Raw genomic sequence first — 23,618 nt, 5'->3', positions numbered from 1 at the left:
GCACGGTTGCCCCACCCCAGGTAAGAAACCCCTCTGTCCAGAGGCCATAACTGCAGGAGACCCCTGGCCAAGTGTCTATACCGCGCCTTGTTTGACTGGACTGTGCTGAGGACCAACCACACTCTCAACAGGAAGGACATGGGAGAGGCTGTTTCTGTGAGGTCCCAGGCCCTGAGACGGCCAAGAATAAACCCTGTCCTTGGGAAAGCCATGGAGACTAGGAACCCACGGGATCTCTGCAAACACCAGGGCTGGCAGGGGACTCTCATCCTCTACAGCAGCTGCTCTCAATCTGTGGGTTCTACATCAGAGCTCCTGCACACCAGACATTTACATTACAGTTACTCACAGTAACAAAGTGACACTTATGAAGTAGCTCTCCAATAAGTTTATGTTGGGATGACAACGACATGAGGAACTGAAATAAAGAGTCACAATTTCAGGAACGGTAAGAACCGCCATTATATAGGAACCCAGGCATCTGCACTCATTGCTGGAAGTGTGATAGGCTAGGCTTCACCCTCAGCGATGCCAGCATGTGGGCACCAAGCCTAGGTTCCACCCCAATGCTTCCTGGATATGTGCATGCCTGGTTCCATCAAGAAGTAATAAAGGAACCCTTGGTAAAAAAACACTGGGTACCAAACAGGTCAGGAAAACACACCCCTCTGCTGCAACTCCTCTCAGGAGGGCTAGTCTTCCCAGGAGGCCCCGGCTATATCAAAACCTTGTCTCCCAGTGCTTGCCCATTGGTGTCTTGGCCATTTTCAGATTTGAGGACTTTGAACAGAATAGCTTCCAGCAGATTTGCATCAATGAATCCAACAAGTAGTTGCAGTCCTACTTCACCCAGCACATCTTCAAGCTGGAGCAGGTGAGAGTGGACACCTATTCCCCAGCCCAGCCCAGCCATCACCCTGAATGTCAGCTGTGTCCCTCAGTATCAGCAGGATGGGGCCTGGGCACCGTAGGTTCCCCAGGACCTAAAGCTATGTCCTTGAACTCAGTGCCATGCTCAGCCCTTCCAGCCTCTTTCAACCCTTCTGGAAGCTCAACTGCTCCTGCAGCAAGGCAGCAGTGTGCACATTCTGTCACGTCATTTGTGTGTGTCTACAGGAGGTCAGAGCCTGTCCCCTCTGGTCCTTTCTTTTGCTGTATTTGCCTTTCTGAGGAGGCAGCACCCACAGGTATGGGAGGCAACCACATGCATATTCTGCAGCCATGTCTGATTCCTCTGAGGCTCAGTCCCACTTACACACCTACCCTCCAACCTCCCCCCTCCATGTCACCCCTGGGGCTCTGTAAACCTTCCTGCTTTCTGTCTTTATATAACTGGTGACACTGCAGCCCTCAGTGGTGTCATACAGTGTTAGTTTGTCTTTGCACTGCCTGGAGGTCTGACTTAGGAGAATGGCTACCATTCTCATTCCTGTTCAAGGATCAGAATCTGAATCCTATGTAAGGCTGAATAATATTCCAGCACATGGCTGGGCCATGTTGAATTCACACAGTCACCTATGGATTTTATGTTTTGGCTTGTAAGCACACACATATAAGACTCAAGTGACACCCAAGTGGAGAATTGCTGGAGTCCTCCATGGCTTTCTGAACTGTCTGAGAGACCATCCTGTCCACAGTGTATAGGGCACCATCTACTCATAGCTCACACAGCATGAGAAGATTAGTGAGGGTTAACCTGGCTTCTCTGTCTCCTACTTTCTGCCACACTAGCCCTAGCATCTTTCTGTATTGCAGTGAATGTTTAGAACCCAGGAGGATGGCAGCTTCCTTGCTCAAATATAGCAAGTTCCTCCTTGCCTGCTTTGAGACTGAGTCTCATGCAGCCCAGGCTGGCTTTGATCTCACCATTAGTTACGATGGCCATGAACTCCTGGTTCTCATGCCTCAGACGTCTCTGAGCGCTGGGTGACAGGTATGCACCACTCTTAAGTCCTGCCACTGGGACAAGAGTGAGCAGAGCCAGCTCTGAAGCACACACTTTGCTGGTGTCAGGGATGACTGACTTATGATCCTGTCTTCCTTGCCCATGGCCCTTCTCCTTGGTGCATGCCATCCTTCCTCCCTGTGACTCATGGGGGACACCAAGCCTGAGGATGTCAGGAAGAAGTTTACTTACTTCACTGGGTTGGAGGCTGTTAGGTTCCTGCGTCAGTAGGTGCGATTCAAGCTAGAAGGTTTGTGGCATGAGAAACTGGAACAGAACTGGAATGGCAGGAACAATCGTCGCCTGGCTCTGAGAAGACCAGGTGGGCAGAAACTCATCGTTGGGCAGGTAGTGAGCTCAAGACCAGGCTGGGCATTGCTCAGTGCACGTGAACAGGTGTGCTTACATGGACATGTGTTTCCCCCACATGGTCACCACTTATCCAGGCACGGTGAATACTCCAAGGAGCTTTTTATGTTTTAACATTGTGTGTGTTTGTGTGTCCATACATACATATACACACATACATTCGTACATAAACACGAATACACGTACCTGAAAACACATGCATATACATGACTATACACATTCATGCTCATGCACAGATATATACACACCTACATGCATACACACATACATACACACACATACACACATACACACATACATGCATACACACATACACATATACATACACACATACACACACATACAATACATATACACACATACAAATACACCTATACACACATATAGACAGACATATACACACATATACATATACACGTATACACATACATGCATACACACATTCATATCCACACGTACATACAGACATATACATATATACTCACATACATGTAAGCACATGAGTGGAAGCCAGAGGACAGCTTGTCCCTTGGTTCTCTCCTTTTTACCACGTGGGTCCTGGGGATTGAGTCAAGCTCATCAGACTTGACAGCAAGCCCCTTTAACTGTAGAGCCCTCTCATTGGCTGCCAGTTGCCTCTTTCCACAAATTCTATCCATGGTGGAATGTTTACAGTTGTTATTCTCATGATTCCTTCAGCAATAGTGCAGACATCATTTACACTGCATTAGGAGTTATAATTCATGTAGATGTCAGGAGAGCTGGAGGCGTGCATGAAGAAGAGCGCCCACTTTCAATGTCATTATGTGGTATTGCCTTAGGCCCTTTTATACACTCCCCTGGCTTTGTCTGAGTATATGTTTGAGGTCTCTCTATGACTGTGCAAAGAAGTAAGAGATAGGGCTGGGCCACAAAATAGGAAAGTACTTGTTCATCCAAAAACAAAAACAAAAAACAAACAAACAAACAAAAATAGCTCTAGGGTTAAATATTGGTGCTAGTCCTGAACTACACAGCCAGAAGGTATTTTTCTAAGTAAATAACACAATATTGGGGATGACAATATGATCAAATATCCTACAACATAAGTTTGCAATGTTACCTACATTTTATAAATCAAGTCTGACCACCGTTTTGGTTGTTTCCAATCCTGTCTGAGTGCATCATCACGGGAATCCCAAGGAAAATCAGAAATGGGTTCTTGAAGCTGTTGCACAGGGCCAGTATAGACCTAAATACCACAGAGGAAACCTTGATTCTTATCACAAGGGATCATTCACCATCCCTCTTGTCACATAACTTATGACAAGAGGTCACCTTTCCTAAACTTAGCCTTTTTCCCGAGTGCTGCAGAAGGGAAGACCTGGTGTCAAGGGGTCTGGATTCAAACCACAGGACACTGAATTCACTTAAATAGGTGTAGTTTATTAATGCACACACCAATACAGTTCAACCAGAGCAACAGCTCACAACTGTGTACTGGACATTGCTAGGCCCCGCTCATTGCAAAATCCACATGGGCTGGTGCACAAGTGTTGGAAATGCTTCGGTCTGTGGGCCCTGACTCAGGCCACTTTACACATAATTGTTCCTATTTTCCTTGAATCTATTGGGTCCTATGTGAAGAATACACTTGGGGAACTTGTTAAGATTAACAAACCTCATAACATACAGAACATAACAGGGTATGTGACCAGCACCACACAGTTCAACGTCAGAATTTTTTGTTCTTTGTTAGTGTTTTTCTTGGCATCCATGATGTGGAGGCGTATTACAGAGCAATAGGAAAGAGCTGGCTGCTGTGTAACAAATTCACTGCTATTAAGGTAGGTATGGGGGCAAGACCTCAGCAATAGCCCTTAAGATCGGAAGGAGATGATGTGTTTAATAACTGAAAGGAGCTGCCTCAGCTGTGTTTCTCTGCCTGCTCAGTGCCCATTCAACATCACTCTGTCCCTGAAGAGGAACTCAAGGTCTGCCCCCTGCTGCCTGTGAGCCAGGACTAGGCACAGAAAGGCAAGGCCACAGCACTGGTTTCCAATCCCTCAGTAATGCTGGATTTCCAATAATGTACTTGTATACACAAATACACTGTGGTAAGTTGCAATAGATACTAATCATTTCTCACATAGGGCAGCAGTTGATTGCCTACAACTAATTCTATTAAAAAAAAAGAAACCTGGCTCTTGTAGAAATATATAAAGAAATATTTAGGATGGTGGGGGATGAATTCTGCCATGGACTGAACTCGTGGAAGTGGGGTTGGGAGAAAGATGCTGGTTAAGTAGCCCACCAGGTTCACATTGTGTCAACTTGATTTAATCTAAGGACAAAGAAGTGGAGTATCTCTGATGGCTTTCTTCTAGTCCCTTTAAAGCATCACTGGGGTTTGAACTCAGAACTTCACACTTCTTGATGGGGCAACTACACTCAAGGAAGCTTAAGACTGTCATAGGCACAGTATTATGCTATATATACAGAGTAGATAATACTAAGATGTTCAGATGGTGATGTCCATTTGTATGCACTCTTAATGTGGACCTAAAAAAAGAGAGATCAAGGTCCTTAAAATAGAAAGATCAGTTCCAGTTGTTTTCTACCATTCCAAACAGAACGACTGGTAGGGAGAGAATGGTAAATAATCGAGAATTCGTAGATGATGCTTTGAATGAAGTGTGGATTTCTGTGCTGGTTTAAAACAGGGTCTCAAGTATCACATGTTGCCCTCTACCTGGCTGGCCAGGATCACCTTGAGCTCAGATAAACCTCCTTTCAGTTTGAAATAATTAGGCTTAAAAGAGTGGCCTCCAAGGACTGTGCACACAGCATTAGCCTTTCACAGTTGAGGTGTGTAACCCACAACTATACTTTTACCCATGTTTTTCCATGTCTACCAGCTATTTCAGATTGTTGCTGTTCTATGCCTGACAATCAAGGATGCAGAAAAATAACCTGATACAGAGTAAGGACATGGTGATCACATCTTTGCCTCTTCCGTACATACTGGATGAGGTTTGTTAAAATTCCAATATTGCAAAAAGCTTTATATAGGGCCCATCACATTAAGGGTCACTATGCACTGTTCTATCTAAAATGGCCTAATCAGAACTGACTCCCATATAACACTTCCTGCAATCCTCATATGAGAAGCTTGAGCTTTTAGTTTTGACTTTGTCTTTTCTCGTTCTTTCTTATTTTTTGCTATATAAGTTGAGACAAAGGTAGTTAAGGCCATGAATTTGCCCCCAAAATTTGAACTACGGATGTGATCAATCAGTGTTAGTGGGTGCATTCTATAAAGTATTCATTTTTTACTATTATAAATGTGTTTTACTATGATAAATGTGTTACTACTTTTGTGTTTGGTGTGGTGGCCATTTCCCAGTGTACAGGTGCTGGGACCTTGCTCTATCCACTTAATGATGTTTATAGCCTCATTTTAGACATTTCTGTGTACCCTCTATATCTCTTGTTTATTTTATTTTTCTGATAGAAGCTCATGGTACATCTTACTCAGGCCTGTGATCAGTGCTCCTTTAGCGACATTGGTGCAGAGAGCAGAACCCCACAAGCAGCATGAGGTTCCCTTCACTGGTGTCTCCAATATTGCATTTTCCTCTGCCAACTGGTCTCCACACTTTTCCTAGCACCTTAAAGACTTCAACTCTTTCTCCTAAGGAATTTTCTGGCAATTGTCGATTGCTAAGCACATGACTTCATGAGTGTTCCCCTAATACACACGCATGTTGTAACCTACCATGTAGACTATTTCTTGATGTGATATAAAGCACCTGTACATAATGAGACAAGAGAACTTTTGACTGCATATTCAAGCTGGTGTGAAATATCAGGAAGTTTTAATGGCTAACATTGGTGAATGAGGACAATTTGAGTTAGGATGAGACATTTTTTGGGAAAGATTTGAAAGGAAACATTCATTTAGATGCATAGGAATTACTAAGGTTTTTTATAATCAAGCCTTGAGGAAAATTTGGCTTCGGAAGCAGGAGATGCTCAGTGACTCTGCCCCAGGAAAGTCTCCTGGAAAGGGCACCTCAGCTTATGCTCAGTACAGGGAGATTATTAGCAGGGAGGCAAAGTCTGCTCCCCATGACATCTGCTGTCCCTTCTTGGACATTCTATTGTCTCCTAGAGAGTTCTGGCATCCTCTGTGATGTCACCAGTGTTGTAGTGACAACCAGTGCCCTAGTTTCTCTCAGTCTGAGTCTGGCAGTTACAAGCTAAGACATGTTTTCCTGTCTTCGCAAGCGTTTTGGGAGGGGGAACGTCGATTCTGGAGAGACTAGAGTGAAGGAGTCTGGCCTTTCATCTCAAAGTAATGATGGACAAAGACAGCACTTCTGGGGAATGTGGAGTAAGTTCTGGGCAGTGTATTTTGAGCTTCCTGCCAGGGTGGCTGCAGGCTTACACTGACCTTTCTAGCAATGGGCCACAACAACTGGAGCATCTGAAAAGGAATTGAATTTCCATGAATATCACAATTCCTGAAAGTCAGGATTTCAGAACTTTAGTTTCCCCATCCCCACTGGGAGGATATGGTAAGGCCAATGCTATTATACTGTGGACTTCTGGTCTTTACTTTTCAGTTCATTTGTTCTGTTACATTGATATAATAACACCATCAGTGGTCATGGAGGGTCCACCTTTTCTGAGTTTAGACAGGGCAGCAATGTATTTCACTATCATTGCTTCTTTAAATACAGTGGGTATCTGACAGTAGTAACAGGGAGAGATTGTGCTCCAGGCAATAACCTTATGTTCTTAGACCTTCTCTGATTTCTTCTAACTGGCAGGGTCATCGTTAGCTTTATATATTAGAGTGTGTGTTACAAACATGTTTCTAAAATACCAAAACTATTTGGATCGTGTAGACCAAGATTCAGCCTGTACCCTATTCGCACTTCTGGGGCATTTGGTATTTCACATAGAGACACTGATAAGTCTGTTGAACATATCCTCCCCGGAAATGCGTTTTAAATCCAAAGTTGTTGGCTTAGAGTATCAGGGTAGGGCATCTGAGTGTCTCCAATCACTCAAGTTTTCTGGATGGTGAATTTATCATCTGAGTTCTGAAGCCACAGGAGTGAGGGTCCTGAAACCAAGCTGTACCCTGTTCAGCTGATGATAATCCTGGAGAAGCCATCTCCGTGGTACATGTAAGCACGTGATGTCCGGCATAGGGAACACCTGGCTGCTTATGTCTCTTGGTATCTATAGAGTAGTGGGAGAACTGAGATCCACTGAGGAGGCCTCTTAAGCATAGACCAATCGCCTAGCAGTGACACTGGGTTCCTGGCTTATTCTCCTGTTTAGGCCTCACTGAGGTCTATGAACACTCTATGCATTCTCCCCATGCAGGTTCACTTGTGTTCTTCTACCTACAGACGCTGGGAGAGAAACATCATCCCCTGGCACTGAACTAAGCGAGAATCAGGCCAAGAAGGAAAAGGAGAGGCTGATTAAAGAGCTGCAGCTCATTACCGAGGAGAGAAATGACCTGAGAGATCGCCTGAGGTTTCTGACAGAGAGATCCATGAAGAACAGGTATGAATCGCTCCAAATGCTCTTGTTTCATTCCTGGGTCTGCAAGGTCACCTTCTTATCCTATTAAGGTTTTGGGTTCTAGAAAGCTGTGCCTCCCTAACCACCCTGTGCTAAACCTCACCTCCCATATAGTGGAGATTCAGAACATGACCCTTCCTGAGGAGTGAGATTGAAAATGGACTCATCTGCTTCCATTTATTTTAAAGCAGAACTTGTGGTCTGAATGAAGAATTCAGGGATAAAGTCAGGGAGAGTGAGTTCCCAGTGTGCATTTGCAAAGCCCTTGACAGCTGGTGGCTTTGCAAGATTGTAATTGCAGTGAGTTTATGGTGAGTCTCTGTACTTGCTAGGCAGGTGACTGAGTGCTGGAAGATCCAGGCAGCAGCCTGGGGTAATTTAGGACCCACCCTGAGTTCATATATTCCTAAATGCCGATGTTCATTGTATTCTATCATTTGGGGCCAGGTCACACTTCAGGCCAAATCCATATTATGAAGACCTGGAGAGAATGGAGGAGGCGGTCATGTCAATTCTGCACAACTTAGAGATGGAGAACACTGAGGTCCATGAGAACAACCATAAGCTGAAGAAGGAGATTACCTTCTCTAGGTAAGTCCTGGTCAGAAAGGCTATCACTTGTGGAATGGCCATTTCTGACTTTCTTTGTTCTGGATTGGACGGTCTTCAGCTCTGGTTCTATCTCTTGTGCTATTTACCCATCAGTGTTCCAGGGTCATTAGGACTCAGTTTTCAGTTCCATAAAAGACTGTTCCTCATCCCAGGATTGTCGAGGCATCTTCAAAAGGCTCTAGAGAGAACAGCACTGATTGAAGTCAGCAGAAGTTTATTAGGCTGACCTGGACCTATGGTGTCACACCAGGTTTTACAACACTCAGTGCGTGGACCACATGGTTAGCATGACCTTCTCTTGGTTCTACTGACCTCTTTTGAGGGTGTTGGCCCAGTACTAATTCATGTTGCCCCCATGCATTGGGCTTTCATGGATAGTTGTGGATCCATGTTCTTTCTCAGAGGTGTGGACACTAATTGGTGTCAGGCCAAGCAAACAATTTATTCTTCCCCGAATTAACTCTTTATGTTTTGTGCAGCAGCCTTATATGTATCAAGATGCATTTTATTAAGTCTTCATGGGTATCTGGGACCTGGTAGAGTTAGTGGGACTTGGGAGTAGGAATGGGAGAAAGGGCCAGCATGATCTTACTATGCAGACTGTATTTCCAGAAACCTGCTCAGCCAGCTCCTGATGGAGAACACATGTAGGAAGAAGTTGGTCCCACTGAAGCAGGAGAGCAAGGAGGTACATCTTGATTGTGCACTGAACCAGAAATATTTGGTTGACTTTAACAAGAAAGATAAAGACCATCAACGGCCAGAACCAGCATTATCAGGTAGGGACCTGTTAGCTTAACAATATCTGATAAAATTTGCCAATTTGATACATCTTTGCTTCTCTTACCACCTTTCTAATTTACACTCACAACCAGCCAACCACCTCATGTAATGGAATTGTTCATTGCTCTGCCTATGCACAAGTATTCTGGGAAGTTAACCACTTTTCAGAAACTGAATTATTGTGCAAGCATATTTTGCTGCTCTTTTTGAAGCTGCAGTCTAGAAATGGTGACAGATGAATAACATATCATATTATTGCATATCCATGTGATACATTGGATCCTATGTAGAGTTTTGAACAAGTTCTTGGTTCTTTGACCAATGACACTCTGTGGTCATGTGATCTCTTGTGTAGGAAGCACCTTTGGGATAAGAACCAAGTGCAAATGTCAAATTAGTACTTGTCATTGGCTTTATCCTTGGTGACATATGGACATCTCCTTTCTTCCTGCAACCTGATGAGGTCTCTTGCCATTGCCCTGTTCTTGTTTTGCACTGGTATAAGTCTGGGTCCCATATTGTCAGCCCACATTACTGTGAGGCTCTCTGGAGATTTTGCCCTGCCCACAGAGTTAGCAACAATGATATCACTTAAAATGTCCATGTCGACTGTCCAATAGAACTGAGGTGGTAGAAGGCAGCATTCTGACAGCTGGCTTGCATTTCCCCACCAAATCAGTGTCTGAAAAACTGCCTTCCTCTCCCAGGTCTCAGAAAGTGCAAGAGAGCTGGAATTGGACACACAGCAGTAAGAGAGCTTCCTGAAGAATAAGTTGCTTTCTCAGGAGTCCCTGATGACCAACATCCTGAATGGTAACAACATTTTTTGGATGAGTATTCATCCTCTGAGTTAATTTGTCATTTCTTAGAGACGCTAAATTTATATACCACTAAGCCAGCCTGACTGATTGAAGTCTTACTTTCTTCTCAGAAAACAGCACTTGAGAGACAACTTGGGGGACTGCCTTTCATTATGTGGGCTAGAGGAGAAACAGCAATACATCTGTGCTTCTAAATGTTCCTTAAGAATATGCTTTTAGAAATATTTTTGTTATGATTTTAATTGAAGTTTTCTTTTTGTTGTTTCATATTTATATGTTCTTGTTACTATTTTTACTTTCAAATATTTTTAAATATTTTTATTCATTTTAATCCTGTTTTGTTGTAAAAATGTATTTGTTATGAATAAAAATTGAATTCTATCTCTTGACTCTTAAGACCATCATTCTTACTCAAGGGTTCTGTCCCCTCCTGTGGACTTAGAACTGACAGCTACACATGGATCTCTGCATGTTCCATGGATCCTGGGCTAATAAGTGAATTCAAAGTCACCAAGGGGTACTCAGTGTTACAGTGTCTTTTGTGTGGAGAATGTGGCTGTTCCTCGGACACACACTTTATGATGTAATCACTGACACACTTTACCCAATTGTTAGGGTCCATGTGGTTCTTCTGAGAGAGCAGCAGGTGCTCTACCCTGTGAGTCATCACCACATCTCCTGCAGGTGGCTTTTGTTATTCCACATGAGGTGCTGTATTAGGTGGACAGGATCACCTATGATTAAATAGAGAGATCTCAGGAGATGTGTGTTCACAGGGAACTTACTGAGCTGTGCGTGCTCAACGTGTTAGGTTGTCAGGCATCCCTACAGGGCTCTGGTGTCCCCACTGCTCACTGTGGGTCAGGATCGTCCTCCAGCATCACTTAGTGTCCATATTAGAGCAGATCATTCACCTGTTATCAATGATGACCATATGTATTCTGCACATCTGATAAAATACAGAATAGAAACTAGCTTCTTGTAGGCCAGGTTGGCATAATCAGTTTTTTGATTGTTAGCAAGAAAATTATTGTAATCTAAGCAGTTTAGGAAGGAACCTCAAGAGCATCCATAGTGAATGCAGCCTGCAGCTGTGAACACAGGTTTCTTTTGGAGAGCAGGCCTGTGCAGGCCCAACCTAGGTGGGACAGTTCAAGCTGCCCTTTTTCCATGGCCAATCTGGGATCGTATTGAGAATGTATTTTTTCCAGGTGACTGATTTCCAATTTGTGGAATTGATCTAACTTACTGAGAGTGGAGGTGACTCAGAGTGTTAAAGTACAGAAGAACCAATCCAGTATGTCCACTAAAGCTTGCTGTCACCCCAGGGCTTTTAAAAGCTCAGCAGCTAGAGAAGCAATGTAGTATTTGGTTACTCTCATGCTTAGGTCTAGTCATTCATTATAAGCTGACCATGACACAAAAAGTGTCATCTGTGTCAAAACTAGTTGTAACTAGATTTACACCACACTATCACATCACTACCGTATTTGAGGTTCTCAGTTACTATCTAAGAACCTGGAAGAGGCCTGGGTCTTGCTACACAAACTCATAATTTATGTCTTCATGACACTGTGTGCTTTGTTCTGTTGATGCTACCATTGGCATACAATACCTTGGATACTTTGTGCTGACATCTGTGACATGAGACAATAGTTCATGTCATCCTATCCTGAATAAAATGTCCTTAGAGTACAGTGTAGTGGGAGGGGCCTTCTTTTCCTGTGAGATAGCAAAACATTTCCAGTCTTCAGTCAAGTCTGACAGCCATTGTCCAGTACCTGTCTTGAGTTGTCCACATTTTCAGCTGAGAGTCTTCATCCAGGCTGCTCTATAATTCTGTAGAAGATTAATAGGGTTCCAGCCCTAGGATTTAATTCAGTGTGACTGCACTTGCCGAACATGCTCAAAGCCCTGAGATACACCCTAGCCCTCTGTGCTTTAGAGAAAGAAAATAAAGAACCACATTGCAGTTGAAGTTTCTAATCCAACAAAAGGAGAGCCTGCATAGGGCCTTTAAGTAACTCTAAACCCCAGCTTCCGCCCACAGCTCCCTCCATCAATTCCATGATTGGTGTGTTTTCACTACTACTCACTTTCTTCTGTGTGCAAAGAATGTGCACCATGTCAGTAAGTGTGTGTGTATGTGTGTGTTTGTGTGTGTGTGTGTGTGTGTAGTCCCTAGTGAAAACTGTCGAGATACATGCAGACTCATGCTACTACTGTCCCATGGCACCTTGCAGGGAACCCTGAAATGGTGGCTACTTTAATACAGTCTAAACCGGGTGTGCATGGTTTCTGTAAGGTCACCACTACAGAGAGCAGGAAAAGCTTCAGTAGTCACATGGATGTGATCAATCAGTGTTAGTCATGCCCTTCCAGCATGGTAGACTGCAGGTTGTCTGTCCCCAGCACTTTGCTCTCTTGTGCCCAAACAATGCCAAGGTCAGGGCCGTTGAGCCGTGAGGCAGAGGCTCACCACCCTCAGTGCTGCCTACGACCCCTAAGACTGTCTCTTTCGGGTGTGTGCGTGCTGGACACTCATGGATCCTGAGATCTCCGCAGCTGAGGTGAAACAGTACCGGAGCCATTGCAATGTGGGCACACATTTGGTTTTGGAGCTGGGCCACTCTTTGACTTTTATTGAGTGGAGAGACAACTGTTGGCTGAGCCTTTGGTGAACCGGATGGCCCCTGGCCACGTCAGCAGTCAGCAGTATCAAAGCTGAGCAACCAGTGTTTTATGTTTCATTTTGTCATCGCTGGTCAGTGTTCTGATGCCACAGCACATGGCTGGTCTCAATCTCCCCATGTGGCCACAATCCCTAATTGATATTGCCTCCACTTCCCAAGTGCCACTGGGATTTCTGTAGAACCCCTAAGGCAGCAGCAAGCAGGAGCTCCTGACTATTCCCTCCCTGCTGTCTGGATCTGCAAGTCGTTCTGTGTACATATGGCTATTCCCTCATATACTCTTGATGCCATGATACCTTAATAAACACTTGAATCATGCCCTGATGGCCAGTTTTCAACTGCTACCTGACACCATCTATAATCGCCTGGGAAATGAGGGACAGTCTGGATCAGACTGGCCTTTGAGCATGACTATGCGTGACTGTCTTCGTTGCTGTGGGAGATGCCAGGCAACCTCTTCTCTGATCCTAGAGTCCCTATACCCAGCCACTTGTCCCCTCTACAGCCAGACCCTACTTCTGCTCCTAGGCACTGTCTTGGACTTCCTTCCCTCAGGTGGCTTCTCTCCTTTGGTTGCTACAGAAACCTGTTATGAGGAAAGGAACAGGGAGTTAAGAGTTCAAAGCCATCTTCCCACTGATGTTCTTTCTCAGAGGTCAGTGGGACACTTAAAGAGTTTTGTGTATACATTTTATTAAGCAAGGGACAATCATGCATCAGACACAGGAAACTAACAGCACATCTACTGGACCTCCTTCAACACCTGGGCATCTCTTATGGCCTGTGCTTCTGTGTGCTGAAACCTGGGGACCAACTTCCTGTGGGGTTTCCCAGGGTGACTATGCACATTACTACACAGGCGTAAATCCTCAAAACTCACAAACATCAACAGGACTGCCACAGGAACGGTTCTACATCAACAGATACCACAGATCAGCAAGCAGAAGCATGGGAGGGTGGTGCTGTGGCTCACACACTTCTCTTTCCTCACTAGGGCAGGTGACCCGCTGAAGAAAACAAGGGGGCAGCAGGATAGAACAGGAAAACTACAACCCAGTCCTTGCATTAAACACCCAAGCACATTTAGACTAGAAGAGAGAAGTTTGCCAAGAATGAGGGCCACTTTGGACATCCATCATCAATAGCCCTGGCTGTCTAGGCCAGCATCAGATCCAGCAGTCTCCAGGCAGCTTTCCGCCAGGCCCTCAAGGGTGCTAAGAGCATTAACCATGAAAAATAGAACAAGATCTCTGCCTCTTGCCTGACTGACAGCCAAGCATGTGTATACCCTGGCTATGCTCACGCTGGGACCCCTTCTAGATATTAAGATATAGAGACCTGATAGTTGATTAGGACCCTGTTCGAAAAGGAAGACACCGGATATTTCCCTCTGGCATCCATATGTGCATGCATGGTTGTACAAGCTGGTAAAATCTCTCTCTCTCTCTCTCTCTCTCTCTCTCTCTCTCTCTCTCTCTCTCTCTCAAAGTTTTGAAGCACAGCAGAAGAATCTCTGGGACTCTAAGCCTGAGCAACCTCATCTGTGAGCCACAGCTTCTGTGTGAGAGCTCCTTTGTGTGCGAGGGGTAGGGTGACTGAGGAAGGTTGCTGGTGTCCATCCCTGGCCTGCATGTGCATGCATACAGAGACATGGACACATGCACATGCTGAGTACCCCTCATCCAATCCTGAAATCTGAAAACATTGAATTTCAAATCCAGGCATTCTCCTAACCTACACCTTCCCTCAGGAATTGGAGATGAGGCCTTGCAAGAATCCTCAACCAGTGAGACTGGCCCAGACCTTCTGAGATCCATTCTGCCCCAGGAGAACACAGCAGGTGGTATCAGGACAACACAGAAACTCAAGACTCCAGCCTGATGCAGGGACCGCCTGCTGGGTTAGAAGACTCAGCATCAGGTTCCTGAAGGAAAACATCACCTCTGAACACACAGGGTCGCTGTGGCTATGCCTTCAAGGCATCTTCAGCAGCAGCTTAAATGGACTAGAAATGACTATGGGAATCTGCCTGCAGGGTGATGTGAGAATCCTTTTGCTCAGGCTTGATCGCTAGATGTTGCCACAGAAAACCTTGAACTCTTCTTGGAGTACAGTCCAGGCAGAGGCTGAACACAAAACATTCTGATTATGAACTGAGTTTAACAGATAATCCGGATCCTGAAGGCCACAGGCCCAAAGGTCTGCACTGCAGGGGTGAGGCATCACTGCAGGGATGACCACACAGTGCTTGGGTGAGGAGTCACTGCAGGGATGACCACACACTGCAGGGGTGAGGAGTCACTGCAGGGATGACCACACAGTGCAGGGGTGAGGTGTCACTGCGGGGATGACCACACACTGCAGGGGTGAGGTGTCACTGCAGGGATGACCACACACTGCAGGGGTGAGGTATCACTGCAGGGATGACCACACACTGCAGGGGTGAGATGTCACTGCGGGGATGACCACACACTGCAGGGGTGAGATGTCACTGCAGGGATGACCACACACTGCAGGGGTGAGGTGTCACTGCGAGGATGACCACACAGTGCAGGGGTGAGGTGTCACTGCAGGGATGACCACACACTGCAGGGGTGAGGTGTCACTGCGGGGATGACCACACACTGCAGGGGTGAGGTGTCACTGCGGGGATGACCACACACTGCAGGGGTGAGGTGTCACTGCGTGGATGACCACACACTGCAGGGGTGAGGTGTCACTGCGGGGATGACCACACAATGCAGGGGTGAGGTGTCACTGCGGGGATGACCAGCAGTATCCCAGCCTTGGCCTGGGAAGAGCCATTGACACCCACACTTTCTGGGGCAACATTGTCTCCTGAGGATAGAGTCAGGCCAGGAGCAGCAACTGATGTTCACGAGGGACAAACTTTCTTCACCTCCTGCCCATGCTGGCCCTAGGATCTGGGCTTTTTTGGTGACATGAGTGCTGAGCCTCCCAGGTAGATGGGTTTTCAGGGGTCAGGTGGTGATTGTCACCAAAGATATCCATAAGGATAAGTCATACTGTACTAATTCCCATATTAGATCCCTTCTCACAGGTCACAGAGGCCATAGTGGGTCCTAAATGTGGAGTCAGGTTCCTGTGCACTTTTGAGGAGAGTGGTCAGACATTTAGGCTTCGTGATATTTTGTTGGCATTATTTTGGGGGGATTTTATTTTTACTGTTGGGGCCAAACCTGGGGCTGCCATGTGGAGGGAAAAGCTTTGCCAAAGCTGTAGATCATCCCTAATAATAAACTCCTGAATTCTCCCAATCCTGGAACTATCTAGGTCCCTCACATGATGCAACCTTTGGGGCATTCCTCTCATAGAATCATGGGGTGGACTGCATCCCAAAGAGAGACAGTGGGAAAAATTCCCCAGTGTCTCCCTGTGGCTGTGATGATGGGAGTGCTGACCAGTGGAATGCAGGCCCCATGTGAAAGCCTTTTGGTTTCTACTTGAGTGGAATCTTCACCATGCCTTTTTTTTTTCTAGAAACACAGGTTGCCCTGGAACTTACAGTCTTCCATCACCCTGACTCAGTTTCCCATGACTGGGATCATAGGCTTAAATTACTATGCCCATTTTTCTTTTTTGTATTTATAAATCTGCTAAAAAGCCAGAAGGATCCAGAATGTAAAATGGTGCGGTCCAAGGCATTTCCAACAGGGGATTCTTGACCTAGGAGTATCCAGACCAGTGTTTATTGTGTGGCTACTTCATTCCCATAACAGCTTATATTTGACAAAGAATTCCAAGTTGTGATATCACTGGGCAGCAGGTGATATCCCATACAGCAGGACTGACTCAGGTTGTAATTAAGGCTGGAGAAACTTACTAGGACCCTGGTAATCCTACCACCCTGGGGCCTTTAGATAGCCTTAATCTGATCTTCCCCCCTGTGCTATTAATCAATTGCTCTTGAAGGTAGATTTGAATTTACAGTCACTGTGAGGCAGGAGAATTAGGACCCTACAGTCACTCTGGGCTCCATAGGAAGAGCCTGTTTCAATAGTAAAAGAGGTCACCTGTGAGTTCTTACTGTCTTCCCTGAGGCCTTCCTACTGGAGTTAGACTAGCTGTCTCACCAATTGAAGTAGAGGGCAGAATGCTGGTGCCTTCTATAGTGAGGACTAGTGACAGATGGTCTATGGAAATTCTAGAAAGGTCTACAAGTATTTATGTCCTGTGCATGGGAACTGCTGGCTTCCCTGTGTCCTTTGCCTTTATTTTGCAGTCCATGGGGCACCTGGAAATGTCCCCAAACCAGGCTGTACACAGGGCCTGTCCCGTGACTCTCACTTGCGCTCAGAGCCTGCCTGATAGTCATAGGTCTGACAGAGCCCTGACACCTGCAGAGACCACTATAAGGGACCCTGCAATCCCCATACTGCCCATAAGTGTCTATAATGTCCCTATACGACACTGAGACGATCTAAGCTCCTTCCAATCTTTATGCTGCATCAGAATCTGACCATTGCTACTTTTGCTCCTCTCATACCCACACTAGAAGCCCTGTACCCACACTAGTCCCAGCTGGCCTGTTGCCTACTGACATCTCATGGACTCTGCCCCAATATTCCCTCTTTGCCTGGGTCCCTGCAACTGTGTCCAGTTCTGGCTGCTTCCCTGCCTCCCCACTTCCATTTTCCAAATGGCCACATTGACACATGGGTTTCTGGGTCTCCCACTCCTCGGATGCTGGGAACAGGTTCCTTCTTTGCTGTTTGAATGGTTGTCCTAACACTGGAGGACCTTGCTTCAAGTAGTGGCAGTCAAACCTGGTGCTGATCGTGTCAGATCTGTCCAGGCTGTCTGTGTGACTGTGGAATGCGCCTCTGTTTTGGCTGAGTGTTATTTACCTCCCTCATGGCCATGTGATAACCAGACCATGAGCATGTTCATTGTTTGGAAAGAAGGGTGTGGAGGACATATGCTCCTCACCCTAGCATTAGTGGAAAAAAGACATAGGTAGATGCTGCATTCTAGACCATCCTGGGCTATAGAAACTCTGCCTCGAAGAATGCAGGTGGAGCAGGGCTGGGGTTCAGTTGGTTGCCTAGCAGCCTACCACATTGAGCAGGCACTGCTCAACCACCTGTACATACACATCTCCTGAGATCTCTCTCCTAAATGGGAGGTGATCGTGTCCACCTAGTACAGCACATGCCGTGGAAGGACAAAAGCTACCTACAGGAGCTGTGGTGATGACTCCCAGGTTAGAGCATCTGCTGCTCTATCAGAAGAACCACATGGTCCCTAACAATCATCTACAATGGGGAATGCTATTCCCTCTTTTGGATCATGAGGGAAATGCACTCAGGAGTGGACCAGACATGCATTTGAAAAAAAAAAGATCCATTGAGTTAAATGATAAAAATAAATATAATCAGCAACAATAAAAAACACAGCATATGAATGATCAAGTGAAACAGCACCTATAAAAACCTATTTCCCAAAATGACGTTGATGGTCATTATCTTTGTGGTTTAATACTAATGCTGTATTGTAAGAAAAACTGAGGCACATGGTTCTCGATTAGGATTATTCTATATTCCTTTGTGAAAGTTGTCATTTTTTCTGCAGCTCTACAGGCATGAGTGTGTGTTACTCAATATCTGGTGCACACAGTCAATAAGGAATGTGTGTTGTAGGCTGATATAGACTAGGATGAGCAGAACACATGACAGCATGGATACAGTATGTCAGTGATTACATCATACAGTGTGTGTCCATAAAAAAAGGCACATTATCCACACAAAAGACACTATCACCCTGTGTACACCTTGGTGGCTTTGAATTCCCTATTTACCCATGCTGCCTGGACCATGCAAAGATCCATATCTAGCTGTCAGTTCTAAGTCTACAGGAGGGGAAAGGACCCTTGAATAAGATGGTCTTAAGAGTCAAGAGTTACAAATCAATTTTTATTCATAAGGAATACAATTTACAAAAAACAGGCATAAAATGAACAACTAAAATGGTATAAAAAATGAAAAACAGTAACAAGAATATATAAGTATGAAATAACAAAAAGAAAACTTCAATGAAAATCATAACCAAAAATATTTCTTAACAGCATTTTCTTAATGAACATTTAGAAACACAGTTGCAGTGCTGTTTCTCCTCTAGGACAAGACGTCAAGGCAGTCCCCTCAGATGTCTCTCAAATGGTGTTGTCCGTATGAGAAAGGAGAAGGACCTCAACCAGACAGTCTGGCATACGGATACATAAATTTAGGGTCTCTATACATTGAGGAAATTATCTGAGAAGAAGAATATTCCCCCAAAAAGTCTTTGACTGTGAGGATTGTCGTCACAGGGAACTCCTGAGGAAGAAACTCACTCTTCAGGGGGCTGTCTTCCTGGGATCCGTCCTATGCCATGTCTCCTGCAGTTTCTGAGACCTGGGAGAAGAAGGCAGCTATTAAGACACTGATTTGGTGGGGACATGCATACCAGCTGTCAAGTTGCTGCCTTCTGTCCCCTCAGCTGCATTGGACAGACAGCACTGATCTTTTCACTGAAATCATTGCTGATATCTCTGCAGGCTGGGAACATCACCAGCAACCCTCACAGTACTGTGGGAGAACAAGCTGCTCCTCAGACTCTACCAGTGCAAACCAAGAATGGGGAAATGGGGAGAGACCTAATTGGGGTGCAGGAAGAAAGGAGAAGGCCACATGATACCCAGATCAAAGCCAATGACCAGGACTCATTTGCCATTTGCACTTGGTTCTTATCCCTACAAGGTGCTTCCAACCATAACATGACCCCTGTATGACCTTTGTCACACGACCAAGAACTCGTTCAAAACTCTTCATAGCATCCAATCTGTGATAGGGAGATGCAGTCATATGATATGTTATTCCTCTGTCACCATTTCTGGACTGCAGTTTCAAAAAGGGCAGAGAAGTATAATTGCCAACAATTCAGTTTCTGAAGAGTGGTTAACATCCCAGAATACTTGTGCATACACAGAGCAATGAATAACTCTATCACATAAGGTGGGTGACTGACTGGGTGTGGGGAGATTAGAAAGGTGATAGGGGAAGCAAAGATGTATCCAATAGGCAAATGGTATCAGACATTGTTAATCTGACTCAGCTGCTTGTTCCTACCACATTTTGCTGGGTCTGGAGGTTGCTGGCCTTCTCCTGTTCATCTTCATCATTCGGGTTCAACTCAAACAAATATCGCTGTAACTCCTTGCTCTCCTGCTTCAATGTGACCAACTTCTTCTTCATACATGCCTGGTCCATCAGGAGCCGGCTGTGCAGGTTGCTGGAAACACACTCTGCATAGTAAGATCCTGAAGCCTCTTCCTCCCATTCCAACTGCCAAATCCCACAAAGTCCACCAGGACCCAGATACCCATAAAGACTTCATAGAATACATCTCCATACATGTAAGGCTGCTGCACAAACAGCAAATGGCCAATCCAGGGAAGAATAAATTGTTTCTGTGACCCAAGCACCAATAAGAGTCCATGTCTGTCCAAAAGAACAAGGGATCTACAACTACCCATGAGAGCCCAATGCATCGGGACAGCATCAATTAGTAGGCAGCAAATAACCACAAGAGGACAGTATGACCAAGGGAGGTCATGCAAACCATGTGGTCCACACATTGAGCTTTGTTAAACCTGGTAAGACCCCAGAGCCGCAGGTTGGCCTAATAACACTCTGATGCCTGAATCAGTGTAGTTCTATCCAGAGCCTTGTAAAGATGCATAGACACTGTGGTGAGAAGTCACAGTCTCTTAAAGAACTGAAACTGAGTCCAAAAGACCCACAGCACAGTGATATTTAAACAGCAGAAGACATGGACCCAGAGCTGCAGGCTCTCCAGTCCAGAACAAAGAGAGGCAGCAATGGCCATTCCACAAGTGATGGGCCCTTCTGACCAGTACTTACCGATAGAAGTTAATCTCCTTCTTGAGCTCCTGAAATTTCTCACGATGTTCAATGTTCTTTGTGTCTAAGTTGTGCAGTAATGACATGACCTCTTTCTCCTTTATCTTCAAGTTTTCATAAAATGGATTTGGCCTGAAGTAGGGGCTGGCCCCAGGAAGATAGAACCCAATGAACATCGAGGTTTAGGATTATATGAACTCAGGCTGTGTCCTGTACTACCCCAGTCCTGGAAGGACACTTTCTGAATTCTACATATTTGAATTCTTCAGCTTCAGAAACTTGGAATTGTGTGCCCAGGACAACAGAAGCTAAGCACCCAGATAAAGGGTTCCCTGGCTCACTTTTTTCAATCAGGAGGGCTGGATCTGCATTCAAACCTGTTATGCTGTCAAGAACCTAGGCCACAGAGCTTACCAAACCACACACACACACACACACACACACACACACACACACACACACACACATCCAGAAACCTCTGATTTCATTTTTCCTGTTTTGACAAGTGGAATGCTACAAGCCGAATAACTAATATTCTAGAGGCAGACAGTACACATAATTCTGGAGATGAGACCAGATATTGCCACAAACTTATAATCTGCTCAAGGCATACAAATGTATAGACAAATGTGACCACACAGGCAAAGAACTGTACTGTTGAAAGTGGGGCTTCCAAAATAAAGTACTTACACCTCCATGAAACTATTATACAGGTATATCCTGAGGTCAAAAAACAGACCCCTAAATTCCAAGGGTGGAGGGACACAGAAACATATAAAAGTTGTGCATATGCATGCAGACCTGTGCACACACAGACACACAAACTGGGACACACCCACAAGAAAAGAAAATTAAACAGACTCAGAGAATGAGAAAGAGAGACAAATATGGAAAGAGCACAATGAGAATCATTAGAAATGTGTGCACCATTACTGTCTCAGTGTTTAAGGCACACAGACATGAAGGAACAGGCCAGAGCCTCAGGCCTTCTAGTTAAGCATGGAGATGAACAATGTGGGACCTGTTACCTAAGGGTGCTGCCATGAGATGATAGCGTTCAGTCACATTCCTAGCAAGTACAAACACTGTCCACAAACTCACAGCACCTAGAACCTTGCAAAGCTGCCACTTGTCAAGGGCTTTCCAATTGTACACTGGGAACTCATGCTCCAGTGACTTTATCCCTGAATTCTTCACTCAGATCACAAGTTCAGATTTTCAACAGGCAGAATCAGAGAGTCCATGTCCAAACTCAATCCTCAGTAAGGGTCAGGTTCTGAATCTCCTCTCTATGGGAGATGAGGTTTAGAACAAGGTCCTTTGTTTGGAGCAATGCATACCTCTTGTTCATGGATCCACCTGTCACATAAAGGAGGCGATCTGTCAGCTCATTTCTCTCCTTGGTAGTTAGCTCCAGTTCTCTATTCAGCCTCTCCTCTTCCTCGTTGTCCTGCACCTTGTTTAGGATATTTTGAGGGGATGACGTCTGTCTGCAGGCCTCTGTAGGTAGAAGAACCCAAGTGAACCCGCATGGGGTGAATGCATAGAGCATACACAGACCACAGTGAGGTCTAAACAGGAGAACATGCTTGGAAGCCAGTGTCACTGCAAGAAGTTTGGTCTGTGTAAGAGGCATCCTAAGTGGATCACAGTCCCCCCACTACTATATAGAGACCATGAGATGTAAGCAGCCAGGTGTTCCCTATGCCCGCCCACACAGGCTTACAAGTACCAGAGAGATGCCTTCTCCAGGATTATTATCAGGTACGCAGGCTACAACCTGGTTTCAGGACCCTCACCCCTCTGGTTTCAGAAGTCAGATCATCAATTCAGCATCCACAATGACTTGATTGATCAGGGAAACTCAGATATCCTACACTGTTACTCTAGTCCAATAACTTTGCATTAAAAAGTCCTGTAGGGGGAGGACATGGTCAACAGACTTATTAATTCCCCCTACTGAAATGACAAATGCCCCAGAAGTGCCAATAGGTTACAGGCTCTTTCTCTACCTGCTCCATATAGTTTGGCTACTGTAGAAAAATATCTGCCACACAGAACCTCTAATATATGAAGGTAAGATTGGCCCCGTCAGCCAGAGGTAGTCAGAGGAGTTCTAAGAATATAAGGTCATGGCCAGGAGCACAGTTCTCTCCCTCTTACTACTGTCAGATAGTCACTGAATTGAAAGAAGCAATGAAAGTGAAGTACATTGATGCCCTGTTTAATTCAGAAAAGTTATACCCTCCATGACTCCTGGTGGTGTTATAATATCAATTTAACATACCGAATGCACTGTAAAAGTAAAGACTAGAAGTTCACCCAATAATAGCATAGGCATTGCCATATCCTCCATGTGGTTATGGAGAAACTAATGATGTGAAAACCTTGACTTTCAGGAATTGTGATAATCATGGAATTCAATATCTGTGGAGATGTTCCAGTGGTTGTGGCCCATTGCTATAAAGGCCAGCTGAAGGCCCCCACACTCACCCCTGAGAGGAAGCTCAACATACACTGCCCAGAACTTACTCCACATTCCCCATGTGTCCATCATTACCTTTAGGTTTCGTTTGCTTCACTCTAGACTCTTCTCTATCAACATCAACTCTCCCAAAGCACCTACAAAGACGGGAAAACATGTCTGTGGATATATCCTTTGGACACTAAGAGAAAAAGTAGGGAATTGGTTGTCACAACGATACTGGTGACATCACAGGGATTCCAAGGTCTCTCTAGGAGACAATAGAATGTCCACGAAGGGACGGCTGATGTCACGGAGAACAGACTTTGCCTCCTTGCTAATGTTCTCCCTGTACTGAGCAAAAGCTGATGGACCCTTTTCAGGGGACTTCCCTGTGGCATAGCCACTGAGCACCACATGCTTCCA

The 23,618-nt window shown here is 45.2% G+C and overlaps 1 protein-coding gene across 2 annotated transcripts in view; it reads left to right on the top strand.

Annotated features, from left to right (window-relative positions):
• Dlg5l4 (discs large MAGUK scaffold protein 5 like 4) overlaps positions 1 to 10,494 on the top strand; it is a 132,560-nt gene extending 122,066 nt beyond the window's left edge. Inside the window, exons 1-6 of one of the 2 annotated variants that reach the window (XM_063278795.1) lie at positions 6,426 to 6,689; positions 7,720 to 7,879; positions 8,345 to 8,488; positions 9,122 to 9,288; positions 10,000 to 10,105; positions 10,224 to 10,494. In XM_063278795.1, coding sequence (XP_063134865.1) covers positions 6,563 to 6,689; positions 7,720 to 7,879; positions 8,345 to 8,488; positions 9,122 to 9,288; positions 10,000 to 10,064 — 663 coding nt within the window. In that variant the 5' untranslated portion in view covers positions 6,426 to 6,562 and the 3' untranslated portion in view covers positions 10,065 to 10,105; positions 10,224 to 10,494. Of the gene's footprint in view, positions 1 to 6,425; positions 6,690 to 7,719; positions 7,880 to 8,344; positions 8,489 to 9,121; positions 9,289 to 9,999 lie in introns of those variants that run through there. The other variant, XM_063278797.1, reaches the window with a different exon arrangement.
• The last annotated feature ends 13,124 nt before the right edge of the window (positions 10,495 to 23,618 follow it).

This window comes from Rattus norvegicus, chromosome 19, assembly GCF_036323735.1.
Source record: "Rattus norvegicus strain BN/NHsdMcwi chromosome 19, GRCr8, whole genome shotgun sequence".
NCBI classification, from domain to species: Eukaryota; Metazoa; Chordata; class Mammalia; order Rodentia; family Muridae; genus Rattus; species Rattus norvegicus.
Note: the sequence above shows the minus strand (reverse complement) of the source record. Positions and strands in the feature narration are given on the sequence as shown.